The 23,525-nt window shown below is 38.4% G+C and overlaps 1 protein-coding gene across 2 annotated transcripts in view; it reads left to right on the top strand.

Annotated features, from left to right (window-relative positions):
- STAG1 (stromal antigen 1) overlaps positions 1-23,525 on the top strand; it is a 256,619-nt gene that overhangs the window by 37,333 nt on the left and 195,761 nt on the right. For both annotated transcript variants that reach the window (XM_006883361.1, XM_006883362.1), the window contains exon 3: positions 17,436-17,600. In XM_006883361.1, coding sequence (XP_006883423.1) covers positions 17,436-17,600 — 165 coding nt within the window. The remainder of the gene's footprint in view (positions 1-17,435; positions 17,601-23,525) is intronic.

Here is a 23,525-nt window from a genome sequence, read left to right on the forward strand (position 1 = left end):
TCAGCATAATGTTCTCCAGAGTCAACCATTTTGAATAATATTGCATAAGTTTCTTCTTTTTCAATGCAACATAGTATTCCATTGTGTGAATATGCCACAGCTTCTCTATCCATTCGTTTGTTGATGGGCACTTAGGTTGTTTCCAACTTCTTGCTATTGTGAACAAAGCTGCAATAAACATAGGTGTCCAGAGGTACTTTAAAAGAAAGACTTGATATCTACTTTACAAAAATTAAACCTGTAGAAGTCCTGTGGAATATTGTTCTCTACTTAAGCACATGGAATCCTGTAGGGTAAAGGACCACATTTTAATCTAAGTAAATGGCCTTTATTCTTGGCTCTGTAGGAATATTTAAAACAATAGGAACTTACAGGTCCCATTTGTGTATTTGTGCTGGCAAGTAGGGACTAGTAACCCAAAATTATCATTTATGACTGGCCAGTGAAAAGCCAAAAGACTTAAAACTCGGAGAATTCCTCATCTGTAAAGGCAGTACCACGTCTGACATCGCAGTTCTGCATTGGGAACGTTTTCAGACCCTTTAAATACATTTTTCTCATGATGATCCTGACTTCTGTATTTTTACTATAATAAACAGGCAGTTGTAAGTATCTTCCATGAGTTGTTACACAAGAACAGGGTGAGATCTGCCAAAGCTCTGCTTGGTTAGGGTCTGAAAGAGAGTGAACCTCTTGGGGAGCTGGTATCAGAAATGGTAAATGAATAAGCTAAACTGTGGCCATGTTTTTAGTAGGGACTATATTTTGGAAAAGGATTTCATACTTAGAAAGGAGAAAGGTCAGAGGAAGACACTAAAAAAGATGGCTCAGTATCTTAATGACTGCAGCAATGGGCATAAGAATATCAGAGGTGATGAGGATGGCGCAAGATAGGGCAAGGTTCAGATCCCTTGTCGGGATGAGTTGTCCACTCACAGGCCCCGAACAACATCAATAACTTCTAGAATTGGCTGTACGCTGTTCATTAGCCACGGAGTTCTTTTCATAAATTATTAAGAATTGGAGGACAACTAACTGGTTGGTCTGTTTTCAGATATATGTAGGTTATAGGGTGGGAGAAGGCAAGCTGGATTGAAAATAGTGTTCTAGATGGGAGGCGAATAAAAGAGGAAACTAGTGTGATCCTAGATTGGATGAATTTGTGTTAAAAGACTATTTTGACAACTTGTGATACTTTCATAGGATTTGTGAATTAGATGGTAGAAATGAATCAGTGTGAGTTTTCAGACTTTTATGGTTATGCTTTAGTTATGTAAGAAAATGTCCTTTTTCTGAGGGCTTCCTATCTTTATTTTGCTCTGAAATGGTTGCACGGGGGAAAACATATACTCTGTGTTTCTGTGTGTGTGTGTGTGTGTCTGTTTATAAAGAACATGATAAAATGCATGTGGTTAAAACATTGAATAGTGTGAAATCTTGTTGAAAGTGGTATATAGTAGAACACTTCTTAATGTATTCTGTAGGATTTGTTTCAAGGTGGATGTAAAAGCAAGATTTTAAAATGAATCCTAAAAATCTCTACTGTATTCATAATTTGAAGATGTGATTCCTTTTAATGCTTTGTGATGATGAACCATTTAGTGACTTCTAAAAAAGTGAATACTCACGTATTCTGTCAACCTAAAGCCGTTAGCCCTTCTTCCATATTGGAGTGCACACCCCTCAAAGACTGAAAATAGACATTTTCATTTTGCCCTGTTCCTCCCATGTTTAGAACTGTTTCACTCTACTGTGTTGTTGTGTACCTTTGAGATGGTACTGAGCCATAGCTGACCCTCCAGTGGGTTTCCAGAGGCCTTGACTCACACAGGAGCAGAGGACTTTTTCTTCTCCTGCGGAGCAGCTGGTGGATTTGAACTATGTTCCTGTGGGATCGCAGCACAGTTTCTTAACACTAGAGCACCAGCGCTCCTTACTATACTATAAAAATACTCATATTCACTGTATATTGAGCATACATTGCTTGTCAAACACTATAGAGTCTTCATAATAACCCTTGGAGGAGATTTATTTTTTTTCCCCTGATTTACATTTGAGAAAACAAGTTAAGGTATTTCTCTACTCAATGGAAGTTGCCAAATTTTTTTCACAGCTGAATTTTTATTCAAATCTGTCTTTATTCAGGTCTTATCTAAATAAATATTTATTGAATAAATAAACGAGCAAATGAACCATGAACTACAGTCAGGCTGAAGTCTATTAGGCGGAAAATTTCAGTTGATTGGTACCTGAGTCATTTTTCAAGTGCTGCTGGTTTTTTTTTCCTTCCTGAAGATGTTTGTATGGATAGATCCTTTTTAATGGGGTTATAAAATGGAAGGCACTTCAGATGTATTAATTGCTATTGATATTTAACATATTTTAAATTTCCACATCCTAAGTGTATGCTTAGCCCCACTGCTTTTTATGTGTACTAGTAATCCCCAGTTTATGACATTTGGGTTACAGTGAGTCTTCATTTTTTTGCAGAAAAAGATACATCTTCATGTTAGTAACATATTCTGCATACAGTGTTGCAGCATCTAATTTGCTAATGGTATCATTCTTGGGTGTTGTGAAAATGACAGATTGGCATCTGACCTCCTGTAATGTTAGCGTCTTGAGGATAGGCTTGCTTCATCATCCTCAGAATGAGCTCCCCTTGGTCCCCTTAGAACACACCTCCTCTCTTGGCCCTTAGTTTTTGCTTCGCCTGTTCAGTCAGACACTACCAAGCACTTTAGCTCCACTAGTAAATGTATGAACACACTGCACTCTGCCAATCAGCCTTGGCCCAGAGGCACCCAGTTTTTCTGTTCCATGCTTGGCAAGCTAGCTCCTTGAAGTGCCTGGAAATATCTTATATTCCAGCAAGTCACTTGCCTGAAGGCGCTCAGCTGATTAATTGAATGTTGGCATGTCCAGTGTAGCTCTGGACTGAGAAATCTACCATGCTGTCTTTTGCTTATCTCTTGGTTTGAATTGTTACATTCTCACCATCCTGCCCTGCCTCCACTGTTAACCTCTCTGCATTAAGATGTTGTCCTGCAAGTTCCCTGAGTCCAAAGAATGTGATCTGCTCCTGACTCTACTTTCTTGATGATACTGAGGTCCTACTCTGGGACCTGATCTCTTTATAAACCTGGTGGGATGGCAGAACTGAACAACAATTCATTGAATGGAGTCCATTCTCATTAGAATTCCATGTTTCATGTGTCTTCATTCCATCTTGTTATTAGGTGCTGCCAAGTCTACTCCAAGATAGTGACTCTCTGAACTACAGATCTTAACCTTGACCTGTCTTGACATCCTCAAAATATCTGATAAGCTCAAGACTATAATTATATTCTCTGTATCAGTCCATCTTGTTGAGGAGATCCTACTCTGACCTTCCATGTCCTTTTTTCCAAAGAATTTCATCATCCTTGCCTCTAAGGAGCCCCCTGGTTGCACTTCTTTCAAGACGGACTTCTTTGCTTCATCTTTACAAACTATTGGAAAATGTTCTGCTGCTATTCATAGGATTTTCCAGGACCCTATTAATGGAGCTCTGTTGGTGTAGGGTATATCTTATTGCACTGCTAACCAAAAAGTCAATAGTTTGAAATCACCAGCTGCTCTGTTGGAGAAAGATGGCCAGTCTCCTGTGACAGCGATGGGTAATTTTGGAAGCTTGACAGAGTCATGGTGAGTTGAAGTTGATCACAGTGGATTATTTCAGAAATGGAGAGCCAGGCCTTCTTCCTTATCTGCCTTAATCTGAAACTTGTCCGTCACAGATGACCTCTATAGTATGTAAAATACTGGTGTCATTGCTTCCAACATAACAACATACAAGCCAACACAGTATGATAAACTGTCAGAGGTGTGCTGCAGAACCAGTGTATGACCCAGAATTGCTTCCTCTGGGTATATACTCACAGGACTTGAAAGGGACTTGCTCTGGAACTTGTGCACCGGTGTTCAGTGCAGCACCATTCACAATAACCACAAGGTTAAAACATTGGAAATGTCTATCAGCAGACAAGATCTATATGACACTATGGATAAACAAATATGGTACATATACGCAATGCCTTACTATGCAGCCATTTAGAGTCTTGATACAGGCTTTAATATGGATGGAGAGGAAAGACAAATGAAATAAATCATAAAACAACAAATGATCAGTGACCTCACTTTTATTAAAAACAAAACAAACCTTTTAAAAAAAAGTTTAGAGAACGAAATTTATTCATTCTTACCAGGAACAGGATGGAATTGGAAAGAAGAAGTTAATAATGATTGAAATAGCCCATTGGTTGACGGCAGGGTTCCATGACTGATTATGGTAATAAGTGTTACTAGTAGGAAAAGTTGAATTTGCAAAAATTATGTGGTAAATAAATTTACAATAACAGTAGAAAAAGAAAGAATAGCTCCGGAGCATGAATATGTATAAGCACACACTTCAGTGGATTTGGGTTCTTAAATTGAAGATACTGGGTCATGATTTCATGCAACTTTCAGTTAATTATGCTAATAACATGTTTAGTTCTCCTGTTTTACCTTTTTAAAGACATCATTGTCTAGGCTGTTAAAATTTGCAAGCAGCCATCCAGGGTATGACAGATGGTCTCTTTTCACCTGAAGCAATGGAGGACAGAGGAGAGTCAGGAATAGGAAGGGGAAATAAGAGTGTTGCTAATTGCATTTATGAATAATTCTCCCCTTTTCCATGAGACTGCAGTGGATGATGTCTGGCTAACATGACTGGACATTTTGATCAAAGAATCCCTAAAACAATCCTGAACTAAGGAGAAGAACCCAAGAATGTTTTTTCATAACTCCAGACATCTTTGAATTATGAAGATTGACTGGATGGACCCTTGAAACTGTTTTCCCTAGAGTTAATCCTTAAACCTTAAGCCAAAAATAATCCCTTCATGTTTGCTAAAATGAAACAACTTATCTTCACTATTAAAGAATGTCTTTTAAGAAATATCTGCATGCAATCAAATTGACAAAGCTACTTGAAAGATAGATACCTAGTAGAGTAAATTAATGTTAATGGAGGAGGAACAGCTCACAGGAGGAAGATGATATTGGTTACACTATAGGAAGAATAAAATCAGTGTAACTGAATTGTAAAAGTACTGTAATTGGTGGATGTTTTTTTGCTTTATATATTCTCACTAAATAAGAATAAACCTTGTAGATCACATTTCTGCTCTGAAAGTTATGGGATCACCATGAGATGGAATCAATGTAACAGTAACTGTCACCAGTATGTATTATTTACCCTCTGATATAACCAATAATTTTCAAATTATCCACAACTTAAACAGATTTGAGTGGAATAGACTGCTATGTTTACAAACGTCTACAACTATGTCTGACAGAGAGATTATTCTGATGATTGCAAAATTATTTCCCAAAAGTATAACCTGAATATTGAATGTTAGTATTGTCCTCATCTCGAACCTTTATATTAGAAACAGGCTTTCTGAACATTAATTTTTGTTATCTTTCTGCTTCTTTATTGTAAATTATTGTCTGGCTTTGTAGTAGGAAAGTGCAAACAAACCAAATAAAAATATAGACTGACCAAATGAAAATTTATGTTATCTTTTTCACTCCTTATAACCAAAGCTAAAAGCGCCTCAGGGATTGGAATTGTAGAGCATTTGCTATTTACTCACAGATTTTAGTTCACATTTTGCATATACTCCTTCTCTCTCTCTGTGTGTAAGTGTGTGTATACAAGACAAATTTCAGTAATATTATTTGTAATTGACAGACAATAGATAAATGAATAAATAAATGAATACTCATATATGCAATGTGCTTCTGTAATTTTTTATAAAAAAATCTAAGACATGCTTTTGATATTACTACAGAGTGATTGCAAAATGAATTAATAGTGGTAATGGAGTGGTGTAAACTTGTCAATAGGACTAGGAGTTGTTAGGTTGAGTCGAATACTGCTCATGGTGACCCTGTGAACGATAGACCTGAGCTCTGTCCTATCCTGTCTTTACAAGTTTAAAGTCTCTTAGGATAGTCTAGTAATTTCTTGGTAAAGAGTTGTACAGCCAGTCCAAAAACAGGTGGTTCTAATCTACCCTCTGTTTCGTGGGGAAAAGATGGACAATCTCCTCCCCTGTGATTTACTTTCTCTGAAAAACTGCTTCAGAGTCAAAGATGAGTCAGTTCTGACTTGATGATATATAACAATATCAACCACAAGGTTTAAAAAAAAAAATTAACATCTCTTGTCTTCTAGAAAAGGAAATTAGTTGCCTGACTCAGGGATTGATGTTGCTGCTGTGTCCCATTGAGTTGAAACTGACTCCTAGTGATAGGGATTGCAGAACAGCTGATGAATTTAAATGGCATAACCTTTTTGTTGGCAGCATAATTAGTTCCTTACCACTAAGCCACCAGAGCTCTATCAGCTCAGGGATACAAAGACACATTGTCATTTTGTTACTTTTATTACCTTTAGAATTTTAAACCTTGTGAAGATACGTGTTAGAGAGGCCAGGATCTAGAGTTCAGCCAAAGAGAATGCTTTCAAACATGTTGAAGTTGATCAGTATGCAAGGATCCAACATGAAGATGGATCTAGTGTCTTACAATATGGAGTATGTAATAAATGATAGCTTTATTTTTGATACCAAGAAGTTTAAACTTTAATTTGACAATAATGAGGGTAATTGGAATCAGATATTAAACAAGAAAATGATGGGATCAGATTTTGTATTGATGAGATTACTGGGCAATCATATTGAAATACAGTGAAAACATCCAGTAGACAATGTACTCTATAGGGAGCTATGCTGTTAACACAAATGCCCTGCCTCTCTGGCATGTTGAATCCACCAGCAACCCCAGGGGGAGAAAGATCCCGAGTATCCTCCCATGTGATTTACACCCTCAGAAGCCCTATGGCAGGTCCTCACTTATCTTTTTGTGATAGTTTTAAATTCATGTGGTATAGGCTAAATGTCTTATTTTGGGTTTTCATTTTCTTCAACTTCCCTTTGAACTTGCACTTGAGTAATTGTTGGACTATTATACAGCCATCCGCTTGTCTTGTTTTGACTGTTGATAATTTGAGTTTCTCCATGGATTCTTTCCGTAGATGTATCAGTTCAGGAAATGTGGACATCAGAGTTGTTGCCTTTTTCATTATACCTGTTCAGACTGTATACTGAGAAGTTAGGCTGTATGAAGAAAAATGTGGCACCAAGATTGGAGGGAGTCTCTTCAACAACCTCTTATGTAAATGATACAACCTTGCTTGCTGAAGTGGACTTGAATCACTTGGTGCAGAAGACCAAAGATGACTTGAAGATACAGCTTTCAGTATGGATTAAAAATAAAAATTGAGAAAACAAAAATTTCTATCATCAGGCCAATAAACAACATCATGATAGAGAAGAGATTGTTTTAAATGATTTCATTTTACTTGGGGGATCAACACCGCTGGTGTAGCAGTCAAAAAGAAATCAAAAGAGTTAGTGTTCTCGGACAGTCTGTTATCAGGGACCTCTCCAGTATACTAAAGAGTAAAATTGTCTCCTGATTCCAAGACATAGTCTTTTCAGTTACTTACTGTGCATCTGAAAATTGGACAAGGAATAAAATGACTGAAAGAGAATCAGTGCCTTTAGTGGTGTTGGAGAAGAGTACTGACTATTTCATATACTGCCAAAAGAACAAAGAAGTTCGCCTTTGGAGAAAGTGCAACCAGAGTGCTTCTTAGAGTCAAGACTGGTAAAATGTTCATTCACATGATTAAATACTGTGCAGTACTCAGGAGTAACGATTTTGAAAAATACTATGTAATAAGGGAGTGGCTAGAGAGCATTATGCTGCGTAACTCAGGCTCAGAACAAATACTACTTAATTCCATTATTAAAACCAGAAAGATGTGCATAGATATCCAAAGAGGAAAAGGGAGGGGCTGAGGGGGGCGGGGGGCAGGGGAACCATGAGGTCACAGAGTTTAGTGGGTAGAGGGAAGGGACAAAAAATGTACACAATGAAACACAATGTAATTATTGTATACAAGCCAGTAAAAAAGAGGGGGGAAACAGAAGAAAAAGAAAAACCCTTTGAGCTGTGGTGCTGGAGAATAGTGTTGAACATTCCAAGGACTATCAAAAGAATAGACAAGTTTGTCCTGGAGTGGGTGAAACCAAGTTGCTCCTTAGAGGCAAGGGTTTTGAATCACCCTCTTGCATACTTTGGGCATGTTAACAGGAAGGGACCAGTCCTTGAAGGACATCATATTTGGAGAGGAAGACCCCACATGAGATGAACTGACACATGGGTACTGGGGTTAGGCATGTTGGAGACAGTGAGACTGCCTCAGAATAGGGGGGGATTCAGAGCTATCGTGCATAGGATTGCTTTCCAGTTGACTGTATGGTATATTAACAACGATACAGATGAACAGAAGATTTCAGAAGGCAGCTGCAGAAGACATGAAAATATGGCAAAATGTGTGAAAAGCTGGAGTTAGAAAACCCATGGGAAGGAGCAATCTCAGCATTCCTCAAGCTTGAGGCCAAGTTGATGTCTCTAATTGTAATACTGAAAGATTCTCTGGGCAGAACCTTGAATGATGTAGTTAAAAGAAAATAGAAGGAATACATAGACTTGTGTAACCTAAGAATAGGTTGAAATGGAATAGTTTCAGATCAAGAACAAAATGTTATGAAAGAAATTCAAGAAGAAATCCATATCTGTTCCCATTCCAAAAGTAAGTGATCCGAGAGAATGTATAGATGATCCAACAATATAATTAATACTGTATTTAGGTAAAACCTTGCTGAAGATTATTTTTAAATGACTGGATATTACTGTGATAGGAGACTGCCAGAAATGTAAGGTATATTCAGAAGAGACCTGGGTAGAAGGGATATCATTGTCAATATTCAGTGGATCTTTCCTGAAAACAGACAATACTAGAGAAATTTGTGACTGTGTGATCACAACAAATTATAAATTGAGAAAACAGATAAAATTGAGAAGAATAAGAATCCCAGAACATTTAGTTGTGCTCATTTGAAAACTATTCACAGAACATAAAAGCCATTCGGTGAACAAAACACAGGAACACTGTCTAGCTAAAATCAAGAATGGTGTGCCTGAAGGTTGTATCCTATAAAAATGAGGCTGACACAGGGAGAATTATCCCCAACATTACGATACCCAAGACAGAACTGATTCCCATAAGATCAGACTCCCCCCCGCCACCCCTACTTCTATTAATCCAAAATCAGTCTTGTGACTCTTCTAGATCAGAAATCCATTTCACTGGCTGCACAGATCTCACAGAGCCATGGTCAAGTTTATAGAATTATGAAGGAGGTTGTTGTCAAGTGCCATCAAGTTGATGTTGAATCATAGCAACCCTGTGAACAATGGCCCTGAACCTTCCCCTACCCTATACCGTCTTCACCATCTTGGACACACTCGAGCTCACTATAACAGTTTATTGGGCCAGTCCATCTTGTTGAAGAAAAGCTTCCTCTCTTACTCTGGTCTCCCAGCTCTCAAAGCATGATGTTCCCCTTCAAGGACTGGCCTCCCATAACAAGCCAAAAGTATAAAGTAATGAAATTATACAATCTTTGCCTCCAAGGAACAGTCTGGTTTCACTCTCTCCAGGACTTAACTGTTCTCTGGGCTATCCATGGAGTATTCAGTACTCCTCCTCAGCATCACAGCTCAAAAGACGTCTGTTATTCTTCTGACATCTTTAGTCATTGATCTACTTTCAGATGCATAACAATAATTTAAGACTGTGGCCTGGATTAGATGCAGCATAGTCTTTAAATTGACATTCTTGCTCTTTCATACTCTAGAGAGGTCCTTGTCAACCTATTTTCCCAAAGAAACCTGTCATTTTATGTCTTGACTTCTGGTACTCAGGGCATCAATGTGGATCCAAGCAAGATGAAATAGTTGGCAACTTTAGCTTTTTTTCTCAGTTGTTCGTGGTGTTGCCGATGGGCGCAAGGGTGAGGAATTTTATTTTTTTGATATTGAGATGTATTTCAGCAAGCAAGATTGCATCATCTGAATAGTGCAGGTTGTTGATGTGTCTTCCTCTCATCCTGATGCCACATTATTTTTCAGAAATTCTAGCTTTGTGAGTGATTAGTTTGCTGTTAGGCAAAGTAGTGGTGTAGGATTAGGGAAGTTTACAGGTCCAGATTCTGTTTAGCAGCAGCACACAGTTGCTCAGTAAGGATGGCTTCTGAAGTATGCTTGCAGGCCCTTCAGCCTGTGGCTTTAGGCCAGCCATTACAAAGATCTTTCTTTATTCCTGCCAAATAAGGCATCTCCCCTCTAGTCCTTCAGGAAACTCGAGCAAAGGCCTGTGGCCCTGGCTCATGGGACAGCAGCTCCAGGTCAGCTCTGTCTCGTGTCAGATTGTTGATTTTCCACCGCCCTTTCTGGTATTCTTCTCTAGGCCCCAGTCTGAGGTGCTCAGGAATCTCTTGCTGTATGATCGGCTTTTTCTTCCTTCCTGGTTGTGAGATTCTTAAAATTTTCCTGCTCATTTTAAACCTTGTGGAATGGAGAAACAAGCCAATTCTTTTGTGGTTAGGCTAACACATCCTATTTCCATATTTTCCCCTGCCATGAAGGCAAAAGGCCCAAGAAAGTAATTTGAATAATAGAGTGACTGACACATACCAGGAAGGATTATATCCTTCCTCCATACCTATTTAATCTGTATGCTGAAGAAATGATTCAAGAGGGCCGCTGTATGAAGAGTGTGCCTTCAGGATTGGAGGAGGGTTCATCTAGAACCTGTGTTTTTCAGATGACCCAGCCTTCCATGTAGAAAGTGAATTTTTGAGACATTTGGTATAGAAGAGCGGAAGCAGAATGTGTCATAAATATGTGAAACTGCCTCACTGAAGGTGGGGGTAGAAAATGGTACTGACATAAATGACTTTGGAAATAATTCAGTAAGACCTGTCTACTAGAAGTGCATAGTGAATCAGTTGGAGACCATGGGAGGCAGTTCTCTCACACTTTACATAGGGATTTATATATAATCCAAGAAACTTCCGAATTTAATGATTCATGTGAGATTAAAAGTTGGAGACATCAGTCAAAAGCATAAATTTATATTATACAACCTTATTTTTTGCTTAATAAAAAATAGATTGTTACATAGACTGTAGTGTAGTGATGTGTATACTTACAGGTTAGATCCCAAGTTGATCTTAGACTTACAGTGACTCTCTATGACAGCGTAGAACTGCTCCATGCTTTCTAGGCTACAGGTTTTACAGAGGCTGATTGGCGGGGTTTTTCTCCCACACAGACATTGACCTTTTGGCCTAACAGATCAGTGCCTTGGCCTTCAGAGTTTCTTGGAGGTTAGTATAAAACATGAACTCATCACTATCGTGTAGCTGCTGACTGTTGTCACCCTACTGGGCCAGTGTGGACCACTCCTGTAGCATTTTCTTGATTGTAAATCTTTGCAGGGATTGTGATTCGCAGAATGTTTAGTTGTCCTTAGGTGAAAACGGCACATAGAGCTAGAATCAGTTGTACAAAGAGAATAAAAAACATTACATGCTTTAAAAGGAAAGGTGGTATCCTCCATGCTTATTCAATCTGTATGTTGAACATAACATTTGAGAAGCTGGTGTTTAAGGAAAATGTGACATCAGAATTGGTGGAAGACTCATGAACAACCTGCATTGGGCAGATGATACAAGCTTGCAGAAAGTGAAAAAAGTCTCTGAAACACTTGCTGCAGAAAATTGAAGACTACAGCCTTCCATATGGATTACATCCTCACCATTGGACCTATAGCCAAGCATTGTGATAGTTAGACAAAAGACTGGAGTTGCCAGTGATTTCATTTTACTTTGATCCACAATCAGCAGCCTTGGTTAGCAGCATTCAAGAAATTTTTAAAAATTGTGTTTCATTGGAGAAATCTGCTGTCAGAGACCTATCCAAAGTTCTGAAGAGCAACAGATTTACCTTAAAGTTTACAGTGGGCCTTTTCCAGTTCTTGGTATTTTCAATTGCTTCCTGTGCTTTGGAAAATTGAGCAGTGAGCAGTTATGTCTGAAGAAGAATCGATGACTTTAAGCTGTGGTGGTGCTGCATAGAAGTCTTGAATATACCTTGGACTGGCAGAAAAAAGACAGATCTGTCTTGCAGGGTGTACAACTTGATTGCTCCTTAGCATCAGGGATGGTGAAACTCCAGCTCACCTTTTCAGCTTATTTATCTTCAGAGGGACCTGTCCTTAAAAAGAAACATCATGCTGGTAAAGGTAGAGAATCCTTGAAAAAGAGGAAACTCCTCAAGAGGTTGGACTGATGCCATGACCACCGCACTGGGCTTGAGCAGGACAGAGATCATAGGGATGATACAGCGTAGGCTCACTGTGATCGTCCGCAGGGAACCCGACAGCAGCAGCCACATCTGTCTCTTGTTCCCTTCACATTGCTACTGCTTAGATTGAGCCATGGACCTTTTCTTAGTAGCCAGATGCTTGCGAGTGCACCACAATGAAGAAATATAACCACTTCGCTATAGTTATTCCATAATATTAATGTATCTATCATTAGGGAACCCTGGTGGGTTAGTAATGCTGCCACCCCAAAGGTAAGTGGCTTCATGCCATGATTTGTGCCCCAGGGGGAACTGAGAACTCGCCTCCCTCAGATTTATAACCTCTGAAACCACAGTGGAGGGTCAGTGTGAGTCACCTCCAATTTGACAATACACTACAGCAGCAACTACTTCTGTCTGTGGTTTCAAATCAAGGCGACTCTCGACTAGATGTCCTGAATGGTAGATCTTCATGGGAATAGACTGCCCTTTTTCCCCCTCCCAAAGTGCGCTGGTGTATACAAACAGCTGATCTTTCAGTTACAGTACATCATGCACCTGTAACCAGTGTAGGACTCCTAACCAGTGTAACATACCTATCATATTTACTCATACTGTCCTTGAAAAAGGCCTACATATCAGAATATCCCAGTAACTGTGAACAAAACAGGCCCTAGATACTGGTTTCTCATACTCCAGTGTAAGACTCACAACTTACTGGAGAAATGGCTGATGCTAGAACCAGAGCAAGCAATAAATAATATTCCGGACCATCTATTAGTGCCAAAAGCAAAGAACTGGCAAGAACCAATATCATTCTCAATGGAGAAACACTGAAATAATTTTCCTTGGGAACAGGGACCAGAAGGATGCCCACTTTTACCATTCTATTCAGTATTGTGTTGGAAGTACTTGCTAAGCCGATATGGGAAGAGAAGGAAATAAAGGCATTTCTGTTTGAAAAGAGATGGTTAAAAACAAATGTAAACACAGATGCATAATTATGGATTATGTCAACAAAACACAATAGCCAATGAAGGAGTTCTCAGTGACTAAAGCTGAAACAACCTGAACAAAAAAATTAGTAACAAACACCTATTTATGAGTCTATATTGATGTAAACAAATGATTAGAACAGAGAGAAAAGCAGTAGGTGCAGTGGAGAAATTGGACAAACACTGCTCAGTCAAGTGATTATTGACAGTGTCAACAGTGTATCACAGCATAATGAATATTATACATGTCATATGAGGTGATGAATGTGGTCTCCCCCCCCCCCCACCAATAGAATCCAGTATAATACTGAGAGGGAGAAAACCCTCTTAAAGGATGTAGTACAAATTCCTTGACCACTATTCCTCAACTCTTTGAAGGTCATAAATATCAGGGGTGTCTAAGAAGCTGTCACAGGCACAAGTCATCATGGGACTAAATGTAATGTCATGTCTTGAGCAGGATTGACGTTGACACAGAACTAGGTGGTGTGCAAGGAGGTGATAGCTGAGGAAAGCAGAGTTAATGCATCAATTTCCATATAGGGTCAATAATTAATAGCAAATGTACCATATTAAGGTAACATGTTAACTGTAGTAACTATGTATGATATACTCTGAAGTTTTTCTGTAATTCTAGAGTTAAAAAAACCCACCTAAAACCAACCTTTGTGTAAGAATAAAAGAATAAAAACTCCTTATGCATCATCACCTCACATGAAATGTATACTATCATTATGATTTATCACTGTTGACAATCACATTCACATACACCGTATTGGTTGTTAGTTTGTTAGCTCCTAAAGAGCGTGAGATGAAGACTAGTTTGAAAGAGGGTTTGGCATTGGCCTGTTAATTTAAAAAGTGAGAGACTTGGATTCACTGGAGTCTTTGTTGAAGAACAGTTCTGGAGATTTACGGCCTTGGAAACTTGAGGGTGGTTCTACATGGTTCTCTAAGGACTCCAGCGAGCTCAGGTGGCATAGCCTGTAGGGAATTGTGTGCTGCATCTCAGCGGTTCCACAAAAGAAAGATGGCAAACTTCCTCCCATAGGATTTCCAGCATCCTGAAAACCTGATTATGTGTCAGCTGTGAATCATTTCCGGCTCCGCGGCAGTGAGTTCCAGTGTTCAGTAGAGTTTTTGTGGGTCAGTGAGGGGATGGGTGGGGCTTGGCACAGGCGCAATGGTATTAGGTTTGGTTGGAGAGAGATGAAATGAAATGAAAGAATACTATAAAGGAATCCAAACATACAAAGAAATGCATTTCACATTTTCTGGAAGCAAGAAGAGATGTCTCTTCTCCCTGTGGTTGTAGGTGTTCCTCAAGTAGCCACGTGACAGAACTTAACCTTGCAAAGGACATAACCTGACAGCAAAGGACGTATATTTACAAAGCTCCACTTCAGTGTCAGAGAGCAGGACAAATAAGGGGGAATTGGGAGCTGAGGGCTAATAAATTGATAACAGAAAACAACCAAGTGGTCCGTTAACAGAGTTTTATGATAGATCCATTATTGCATTTACCAACGTAATCTCATGTGTAAATTTGATTAATCATTCATTGCGTTTATATATAAATGGAAATCTATAAGAATTAATGACATACTTACAGACTTTTTCTCAAATTACCTGTGTCTCTGAAACAAGAAACCAATATGGTAGTAGCTTTTCTTTACAAATCTAGTTTGGTGAAAGGAGAGTGGAAGGAATTAAAGAGGTAAGCTCTTGTCAAAGGAGCCCTAACCAAAAAGATGGTGGTTTGAACCCAGGAGCTGCCCCGAGCCAAAGAGAAAGATGTGTAATCTGTTTCTGTCAAGATTACAGGCTTGGAAGTCCTCGGTGGGTTGTAGGTCTCCTCTGTCTTTACTGGATCACCGAGCCAGCCAGATGGCAGTGGTAAATTTTAACAAAACAGGGGGATGGGTTGGTTCATTGGCCTGTTGCTATATTCCCAGTTATCAATAGTGGTCTCAGCTTTATTGGGTGACTAATAGTCCACGTGTATGGTCACTTTTTGCGTATTTTTAGAACATGTATTTGCATTGAATAAATCCTTGATTATACAAAACTCTTGTCATTCTTTCAGCTTCTATACACCCTCCTTTGTCACCAAGCCCACCACCAGTTTTTGACTACTAAGCCTTTTTTCTTGTTCCCAACTTTTGCATTTCATTCACCAGTTGTGTACTGCATCTTGGTTGCATAGTCTATTGATTTCAGACTGCAAAAGTTGGTAGAAGTTTTCTATTTCCCCCTCCTCTTTGACTTTAGTTGTTGGCATGTGTATTTGAATGATAATGGATGGTATTAGCAGGCCTTCTGTGTATACATATAGATATTATCCTGTCACCATGTTGTACTTCAGGATGGATCTAGATAGAAATGGTCATTTTGACTATTAATAAAGCCAATTTTTCATTATTTTTCCATTCCCAGCATAGTAGAGCATATGATTTTCTGATTCACACTGTCAATGCCAGCACTTATAGAAAACCTATTCCTAGACCAAGATGTTATTGTCCAAACACAGTAAGGGAAGACGGCATGGTTGAAAATCCAAGAAAGCAGTGCATCAAAGATGTATCCTTTCTTCATACCTTTTCATTCTGTATGCTGGACTTCATGAAGAGGCATCAGGATTAGAGGAAGACTTATCAACAACCTGTGTTAGGCAGATGACACATCTTGCTTGCCAAAACAGAGGAGGACTTGAAGCATTTGGTGCAGAAGATCAGGAGGGACTGCAGATTTCTATATGGATTGAGTCTCAACATCAGGAAAACAAAAAAAAGTCCTCACCACTGGGCCCATTGGCAGCATCATGACAGATGGAGAAAAGATTGAAATTGTTAATGATTTGATTTTGCTCAGATCTGCAGTTAACACTTTTGGCACCAACACTCAAAAGGCAGAAATCAAAACAAGAGCTGGTTTGGGAAAGTCTGCTGTCAAGGACCTCTCCAGCGTGCTAATGAGCAGTGATGTCTGTCTAGAGACTCAGGTGTACCCAATCCAAGCCAGGTTTTTCTCAGTTGCTTGATAATCATCTGAAAGCTAGCCAGTGACAGTAAATAAGGATGACAGAGGAAAAATCAGTGCCTTTGAGGTGTGGTGCTGGAGAAGGAGATTGAACATAACCATGGACGGCCAAGAGAATGAACAGATCTATCTTGGAGAGGATGAAATCAGGTTGTTCCTTGGAGCCAAGAATTTTGAAACTTTCTCACATACATGGCACATGTTGTCAGGAGGGGCATGTTGTCCTTGTGGGAGGGCATCATGATTGGAAAGTAGAAAGTAAACACAAGAGAGGATGATCATGAATAAGAGGAATTGACGTGATGCCTGTATCATTGGAGTCAGTTGTGTTGGAGATAGTACCTCAGGCTAGTGTAGAGTTCAGAGTGCTTTTTCGTAGGGTCGCTATGAACTGTGGTTGCCTTAATGGGATACAGCAACAACACTGGATGACTGGATGCGAAGTACTTGAGTATGGAAAGAAATATTTTACTGAAAACATTTCTGAGAAAGTGGTGAAGTTCAAAGAGAGTATGAAATAAATATCAGCAGGGCCAGATTAAATGATCATCTTTAACAATGTTTATTCCTTTACAAAATAGTAAGAAAAATGTAACACAGTTATAAGAAGAACTATTAAACATTTTCATTCTTTTATTTGTGAACATACACTTTCTTGTTTATAATCTTTCTATTAAAACCGAAAGTGTCTTGTAAAAAAAAACCCCACTTACCCCCCATAGGAAATACTTCTCTTAACTCTAAATCCAAATCTAATCCACTACTGTTGTGTTCATTCCACCTCCTGGCATCGGTCCTGCAGGTTTTTGAGGCTGCAGATATTAACAGGAGAAAGTACACCTTTCTCACAAGGAGCACTCATGCATTCAAACTGTACATCTTCTAGTTAATCCACTCCAGTCCAACAAGTAATCCACTGTACTATAAATACCTTTCATGAGATCAAATTTAATCTGAGATAATTTGGCATAAAACAACATAAGCATGCATTTAATTCTTTAATCCTTTTTTCCCCATCTCTCCATTCAGTCTACAAATAAGAAACCTCGAAAATCTCCTGGAGAGAAGAGCAGAATTGACGCTGGAATTAGAGGGGCAGGCCGTGGAAGAGCTAATGGGCACCCGCAGCAGAATGGGGAAGGGGAACCCGTTACATTATTTGAGGTGGTGAAACTGGGGAAAAGTGCAATGCAGGTAAATTTTTAGTGTTTTTTTCCCCTTTGTGTCCAAAACAGAACACTCGGTAATTTATGTGAAACTCAATTGTGTGGAGAGTTTATAGTTGGTATTGATTATGTAATCCAGAAATTTATCTGGTTATCTATAGTGTCAGGAATACCATTCTGTTTAATAGTTACATACATTTTGGAGTACATTTTGTTGAGTATATTGAGTTTGACAAAATGATAGCTGTGTAAGATTTTGAAAAATACGGTTTTAAAATTTAATTTATAAAAAGAATGTGTGTATTGCAAGTGTTTGAAAGATATAAAAGGTATAAATAGTGAATTAAGAATAACTCTAAATAATATGGTAAGTTTTTATATTTATTATTGTGATCTTTTAAAACCTTAAATTCTTTTCTCTTTTACTCAACAAACATGAAATACTTTCCAAGAGCAGTTTTATTGGCTTCTTAATAATTATAATAGTGAAACATTTATCATGCATTTAGTGGATCTTTTATTATTTTAAAGTTTATTCATTATGTTTATTTCTCTATGTTTAGTCGTTTTAAAATACTAGAGGTAAAATTGTTTAGTGGTACTTGATTTTTACCTTTTGTGCTACATAAATACTGTATTACTCTCAAAATTTTATCAGTGCTTCATTGGAAGCAATTCTTTTTCTTTACCAGTAGTTTGAGTTGTATATGAATCCTGGGATTGGGCAATTTGATAAACCAGCCACTACCAACCTAAGGTTAGGTGATTTGAACCTACCTAAAAGTGTGTTTGAAGGAAGGCCTGAAGAGCAGCTTCACAAAGTCAAAACTTTGACAATACTGCCAAGCAGAGTTCTGTTCTCCAACATTTGGGGATTCCAGGAGTTGAAATAGACTGTACAGTGGTTGTCTTCTAGTTAGTTTGATATTTTACAGTTGAGTATTACTTGATAACAATATCTGTCAGACAAGCATTTTACTGAAATGAACGGATGAAGGACATTTCGCTTACAGAAATAACCAATACATTTAGTGTTCCCCTCCCGCCCATCCCAGCACACGTGTCTTGGACCTTTCCTTTACCTGCTACATCAGCATACCTTGCACTTCCACAGCCTCACCCAGCACCTCCCTCCCCACAGCCACCTCTTGGTTTAAACCACAAGTCACTTCTGTGATGTCTTGCACCTTGCAAAGCTGCTGGTCTCTCTCACTGATGTCTGTCATGCATTTAGGAGGATGTAAGTCCAAATCCCATGTACCAGCTTCAGGGAAAGATTTTTGTCTGAGGCAGTAGTGAGGAAAGGTTCTTGCCCCTGAGCTTTTGTTCCACAACTGTCATTGTGAGACTTAGTGTCTCTGCTCTTCCTTTTGCATCGCATTGTTGTCACAGTATGATAATTTCTGAGGTGAGGGCTAGGTCTCCTCTATATCTGATATGCTGGTGTTATTATTACTTGATAATGCAGGTAGAAAAGAAACAGTTTGCAGGTTTTTTTTATCATTATTTCTTGAAAAGTTAAACCTTTAATATTTGCTTTTGTTCAATTTTTCCATTTTCATTTATTTAAAACTACATTTAGAATTAAAAACAGACAACATATTAATCATGTAATCTGTCTTTTAACTTGTTGATATCTAGCTGATTCACATTCATTGTGAATCTCTCTCTCCAAGCTATAGCAATAATATTATGAAATTTCTTTTATTCTCGCCTATATGTAGAAACAAGAAAAAGCCAGAAAATGGAAGTGGTTTGTTTTTATGTGAAAATTTTAAAGATGTGCTTCACTATTTGGCTTTTAAATTTTCAAATAAAACTTTACAATTATTTTGTGGCCTAGCTGTAAGGAGTTGTGCTGCCAACCTAAAAGCCACTCCACTGGAGAAAGATTGGCTATTTCTTCTCCTGTGATTTACAGCCTCTAAACCCCCCTGGAGGGTAGGTTGTGAGCCCAATATGATTCAATAGCACATTCATGTATATCTATGCACACACATACGCACATGCTTATATGTAGGTAACCCTTTGTGCCCAAGTGTACAGAGTGAAAGTGCTCCATAGGGTTTTCAGGACTAGAACTTTTCAATTATTTTTTTCTTTTTCTTTTAGGGTGAGTTACAAAGTTAATGGTTTTCAGTTCAATCCTCATACAAATTTTGTTCTAACATTCTCTGGTACTTTAATGTAATCAATCACACTTTTTTCAGTTCTCATTTCCATTAATTTTTCTATCCTACCCTTCCAGCCTTCTGGGGCATGTCCTTGGGCCAGTGAGCTCTTTGACATTACATACTGTTATTTCTAAGTATTGAGTGCTCCCCTGCTGTTACTGATACCTTTCAGGCCTATCTTTTGTTTGACTGAACACTGAGCCATGAAGGGGAATGTTGTTCCATGTCCCAAAGGTTTACAAAAGCTTAAAGTCCTGGAGACCCTGCCAGTCTGTATCAGACCAGTAAGCCTATCACATGATGTATAAGGTGCTGCATTACCATGCTAGCTTTCGTTGAAACATTTTGCCTCTTCATGAGGAATATAGGTCCATAATTTTACTTTTTAGTGGTCTTTGCCTGGCTTTCATATCGTGATTAGACTTGCTTAATAAGAAGATTTGGAAGTATTATTTTTTCTATATTATGAAATTGCTTGAGTAAAATTGATGTCAACTCTGCTATAATTGTGTAATAGAATTAACTAGTAAAGCCGTCTGGGCCTGGGCGTTTTTTGTTCTTTTTTTTAAAGACATGTGTCCAAAACATCAAACTGGGAAAGATGGAAATTCAGAGAAGGAGAGGAAGGCCCTCAACAAAGTGGATCAACATAGGACTATAACAGTGTAACAGTAGGCTGGAGTACCCAGAAATTATGAGGATGGCATTGTTAGGGCAAGAGTCGGATCTTTTGTTCATGGGATTGGTGTGAGTTGGAGTGACTTGATGGTACCTAATAACATATGAATCTGTAAGGAGCTTTGGTGACCTGATAGTTAAGGAATTGCCCTGCCAACTTGAAGACAGGTGGTTCAAATCTACCAGCTGCTCTTGTGATAGTAAGTGGACATTCTGCTGTGTGAGTCACCGCCTCTGAAAGCCTTTAGGAGGGGTAGCTCTGAGTCAGTTCAGTTCTGACTCCACAGCAGGGAACCACCACAGCTCAGTTTCTTCTTCCATGGTATGTCTTTTAAAATTTTTACTTCTTGTGTTATTTTAGGTAGGCAGAGTTTCTAAAAATGTGCCCATTTCCTCTAGGGTTTGAAATGTGTTGGATCATACTACTTCATAATATTCTGTTATTTCATTTGGTTCTGTTGTGAGACAGCCTGTTAACTTCTTATTCATGTTACTTGCTTTTTTCTTTTGTTAGATTTGTTAGAGGCTTGTGTACTTTTTAAAATCCTTTCAAAGAACCAATTTTTAGTATTTTTTTTACATTTGTTCCTTTGTTTTTGGTTTTTGTTTCATTTTTTTTCTGCTCTTATAAACCACAAATCAAACCCATTCCTTGCAAGTCGATTCTAAATGGTGGTAACTTTTCATTAAGTCAGAGAATATTCGCAGGCTTGCCAGTCTTAATCCCCCTGAGCATCTGGAAACTGAACATTGCTGTCACCTACCAACCATACTCCCACCCCCAGCCTGACACTGCTTTACCAGGTCTCTTGTATTTCTGCTCTGTTGTTGTTTTTATTCATTGCTGTCGAGTCAAGCACAACTCATATTGACCCCATGAACAAAAGACCTAATATCTTTCTATATTACTGTTGCCATTTCTCTTAGTTCATAGACATAGGCATGTGGTTTAGGAAGTAGATGCCACTCCTGCTTCCAAACCTGTTTTACAACTGGGACCTCGACCAAACACTATGCACATTGGGAAACCATTATGGGATTTCACATCCCAATGGCACAAGGTTCAGCGTCACAGCAAACCTGGGTTTCAGGTTTGCCTCAGTTTAGCAAATTTGGCAAAAACTGATGATGTGCAAAGTAGAAAAGCATTCCTCCAAAATGTAACAACACTAGTCTCAGTTAGTAGTGATTTAAGAGTCAGGTCAAATATGACTTATAGCGACCCTATGGAAAAAAGACCTGGACTCTGTTCTACGGTTAGCATTATTTCTTTATGCTGATAGAGTTTATAGAGTTTCCAGAGGCATCTGGTTTAGGAAGTGGATACCACTTCTGCTTCCAAACCTGAAGCAATCTGGAAGTTTCTCTAAACACCATCCATAATGGGTAACCATGATGGCATTTGACACAGCTATGGCACAATGTTCAGCATCACAGCAACTCCAACTAATTCAGTACAGCAAGTAGAGAAACTGCTGTACCACTTAAAGAATGTTAATGCTAACATTAATGAATCTGGCCTGAAGACCCTATCGAGTTTTAAAGATAGGCCCAATGAATGCTGTTGACAATGATAATCCAAGTATTCCCTCCACCCTTGGGCCCTTGTTGGTTAAATGGGCAAGTGAAACTCCCAAAAGATACCACTCATTTGTGGAGTGAAAGACCAGTAACACAAACCGAACATTTTCTGCTCTAGTCTTTATTATTTTCTTTCTTCTGGAAAATGTAGGGTTTGCTTGTTGCGCTTTTCTAATTGCTGAGGATGGTGAAGATGGGGTTGATTTTGGTTCCACTTCGTGCCTTGATGGCTACCTTTACCTCTCGGCACTGCTTTTGCTGTGCCACATATATATTGTTTTTGTATTTTAATCCTCATTTGTTTGAAGACATATTTTGTTTCATTTCTGTTATTACCCAGTAGTGTTCAAGCAGTGCATTACTTAGTTTCCATGTGCTACATATTTCTGTCTTCCCAATGTTTGTAATTGTTTTGTTCTTAACCATTCTATTGTGAGCATCAGATTTTTTTCTCTGAATTTGTCTTATTTGCATAATATTTCTTGACATGATTGTGTTATGATTTATTTAAATCATTCTTGGGCTCTTTGCAATTTTGTTCCAGTGAAATGAGCACTTCAGTGAATAAATTTTCCATATATTTCTGAAATAGACATCTTAAGTTATTTTTATAAATAAATTACTAGACATAATAGCTAGGCAAATGGCACACATGTTTAAAAAATTTATATATGTCCAGTTGAAGATGACAGTTTGTTCACCATTTATTACATCCTTGCTTTAAACATAAAGTAATATTTTATAAAATATTAAAAAGAATACTGATATTACTGAGTTTAGAAATAAATAAGTGATCGAGATCCAAGTCACTAGTAGGAAAGGCTTAGGATATAGAAGCAGATCTCGAGTCTTAAAGGACTAGAAGTACATCATGAAATGAGGTCCTGTATTCATTAAGGAGAGTCTAGAAACCTGTTGGTAACTACACATGTTAGAACTTTAGCCTGGTCATCTTGTCTGAGGCTGTCCTAGGTTCTGCCTTAATTTTCTAGTACCCTTTAGTACTCAGACAGATTTTCCTTGATCTGATAACCTACCGAAACTCTATTTGAAGGAAATTAAGAACTGATGAAAAAGAAAAGTAAAAAATATTCCTTATTATCAGGACTTAATTGAAATGTCAGTTGATGTATTGTTGCTGATTCTTGTTGTTCTGTGCCATTGAGCCACACTGACTTGAGCTGACCCTTCAGTGGGTTTTCAGAGGCAGTCAATTGCATGAAAGGAGAGTGCCCATCCTTTTCCTATGGAAAAGCTGGTGGATTCAAACTACATGCCTTTGAGATTACAGCACAGCTTTTTACTACTAGGCCATCAGAGCTCCCAGATTGGTTACTAGGTCTGTAAAAGCCCCCATTGTTCCGAGCCCATATATGATCTGGCATGTAGTGGAGTCACCATGATGAATTTATTTTAATTAGTGTTCACTTCGAATGTAGGCCAGTGAAATAAAGAAGTAAATGTAATTTGAAAGACATTGACATGATTTGAAAAGTTTCAAAATATTTGAAGTAATCAGA

The sequence above is a fragment of the Elephantulus edwardii genome, unplaced genomic scaffold (assembly GCF_000299155.1).
Source record: "Elephantulus edwardii isolate Elephantulus edwardi_28Jun2011 unplaced genomic scaffold, EleEdw1.0 scaffold00027, whole genome shotgun sequence".
Classification (NCBI taxonomy): Eukaryota; Metazoa; Chordata; class Mammalia; order Macroscelidea; family Macroscelididae; genus Elephantulus; species Elephantulus edwardii.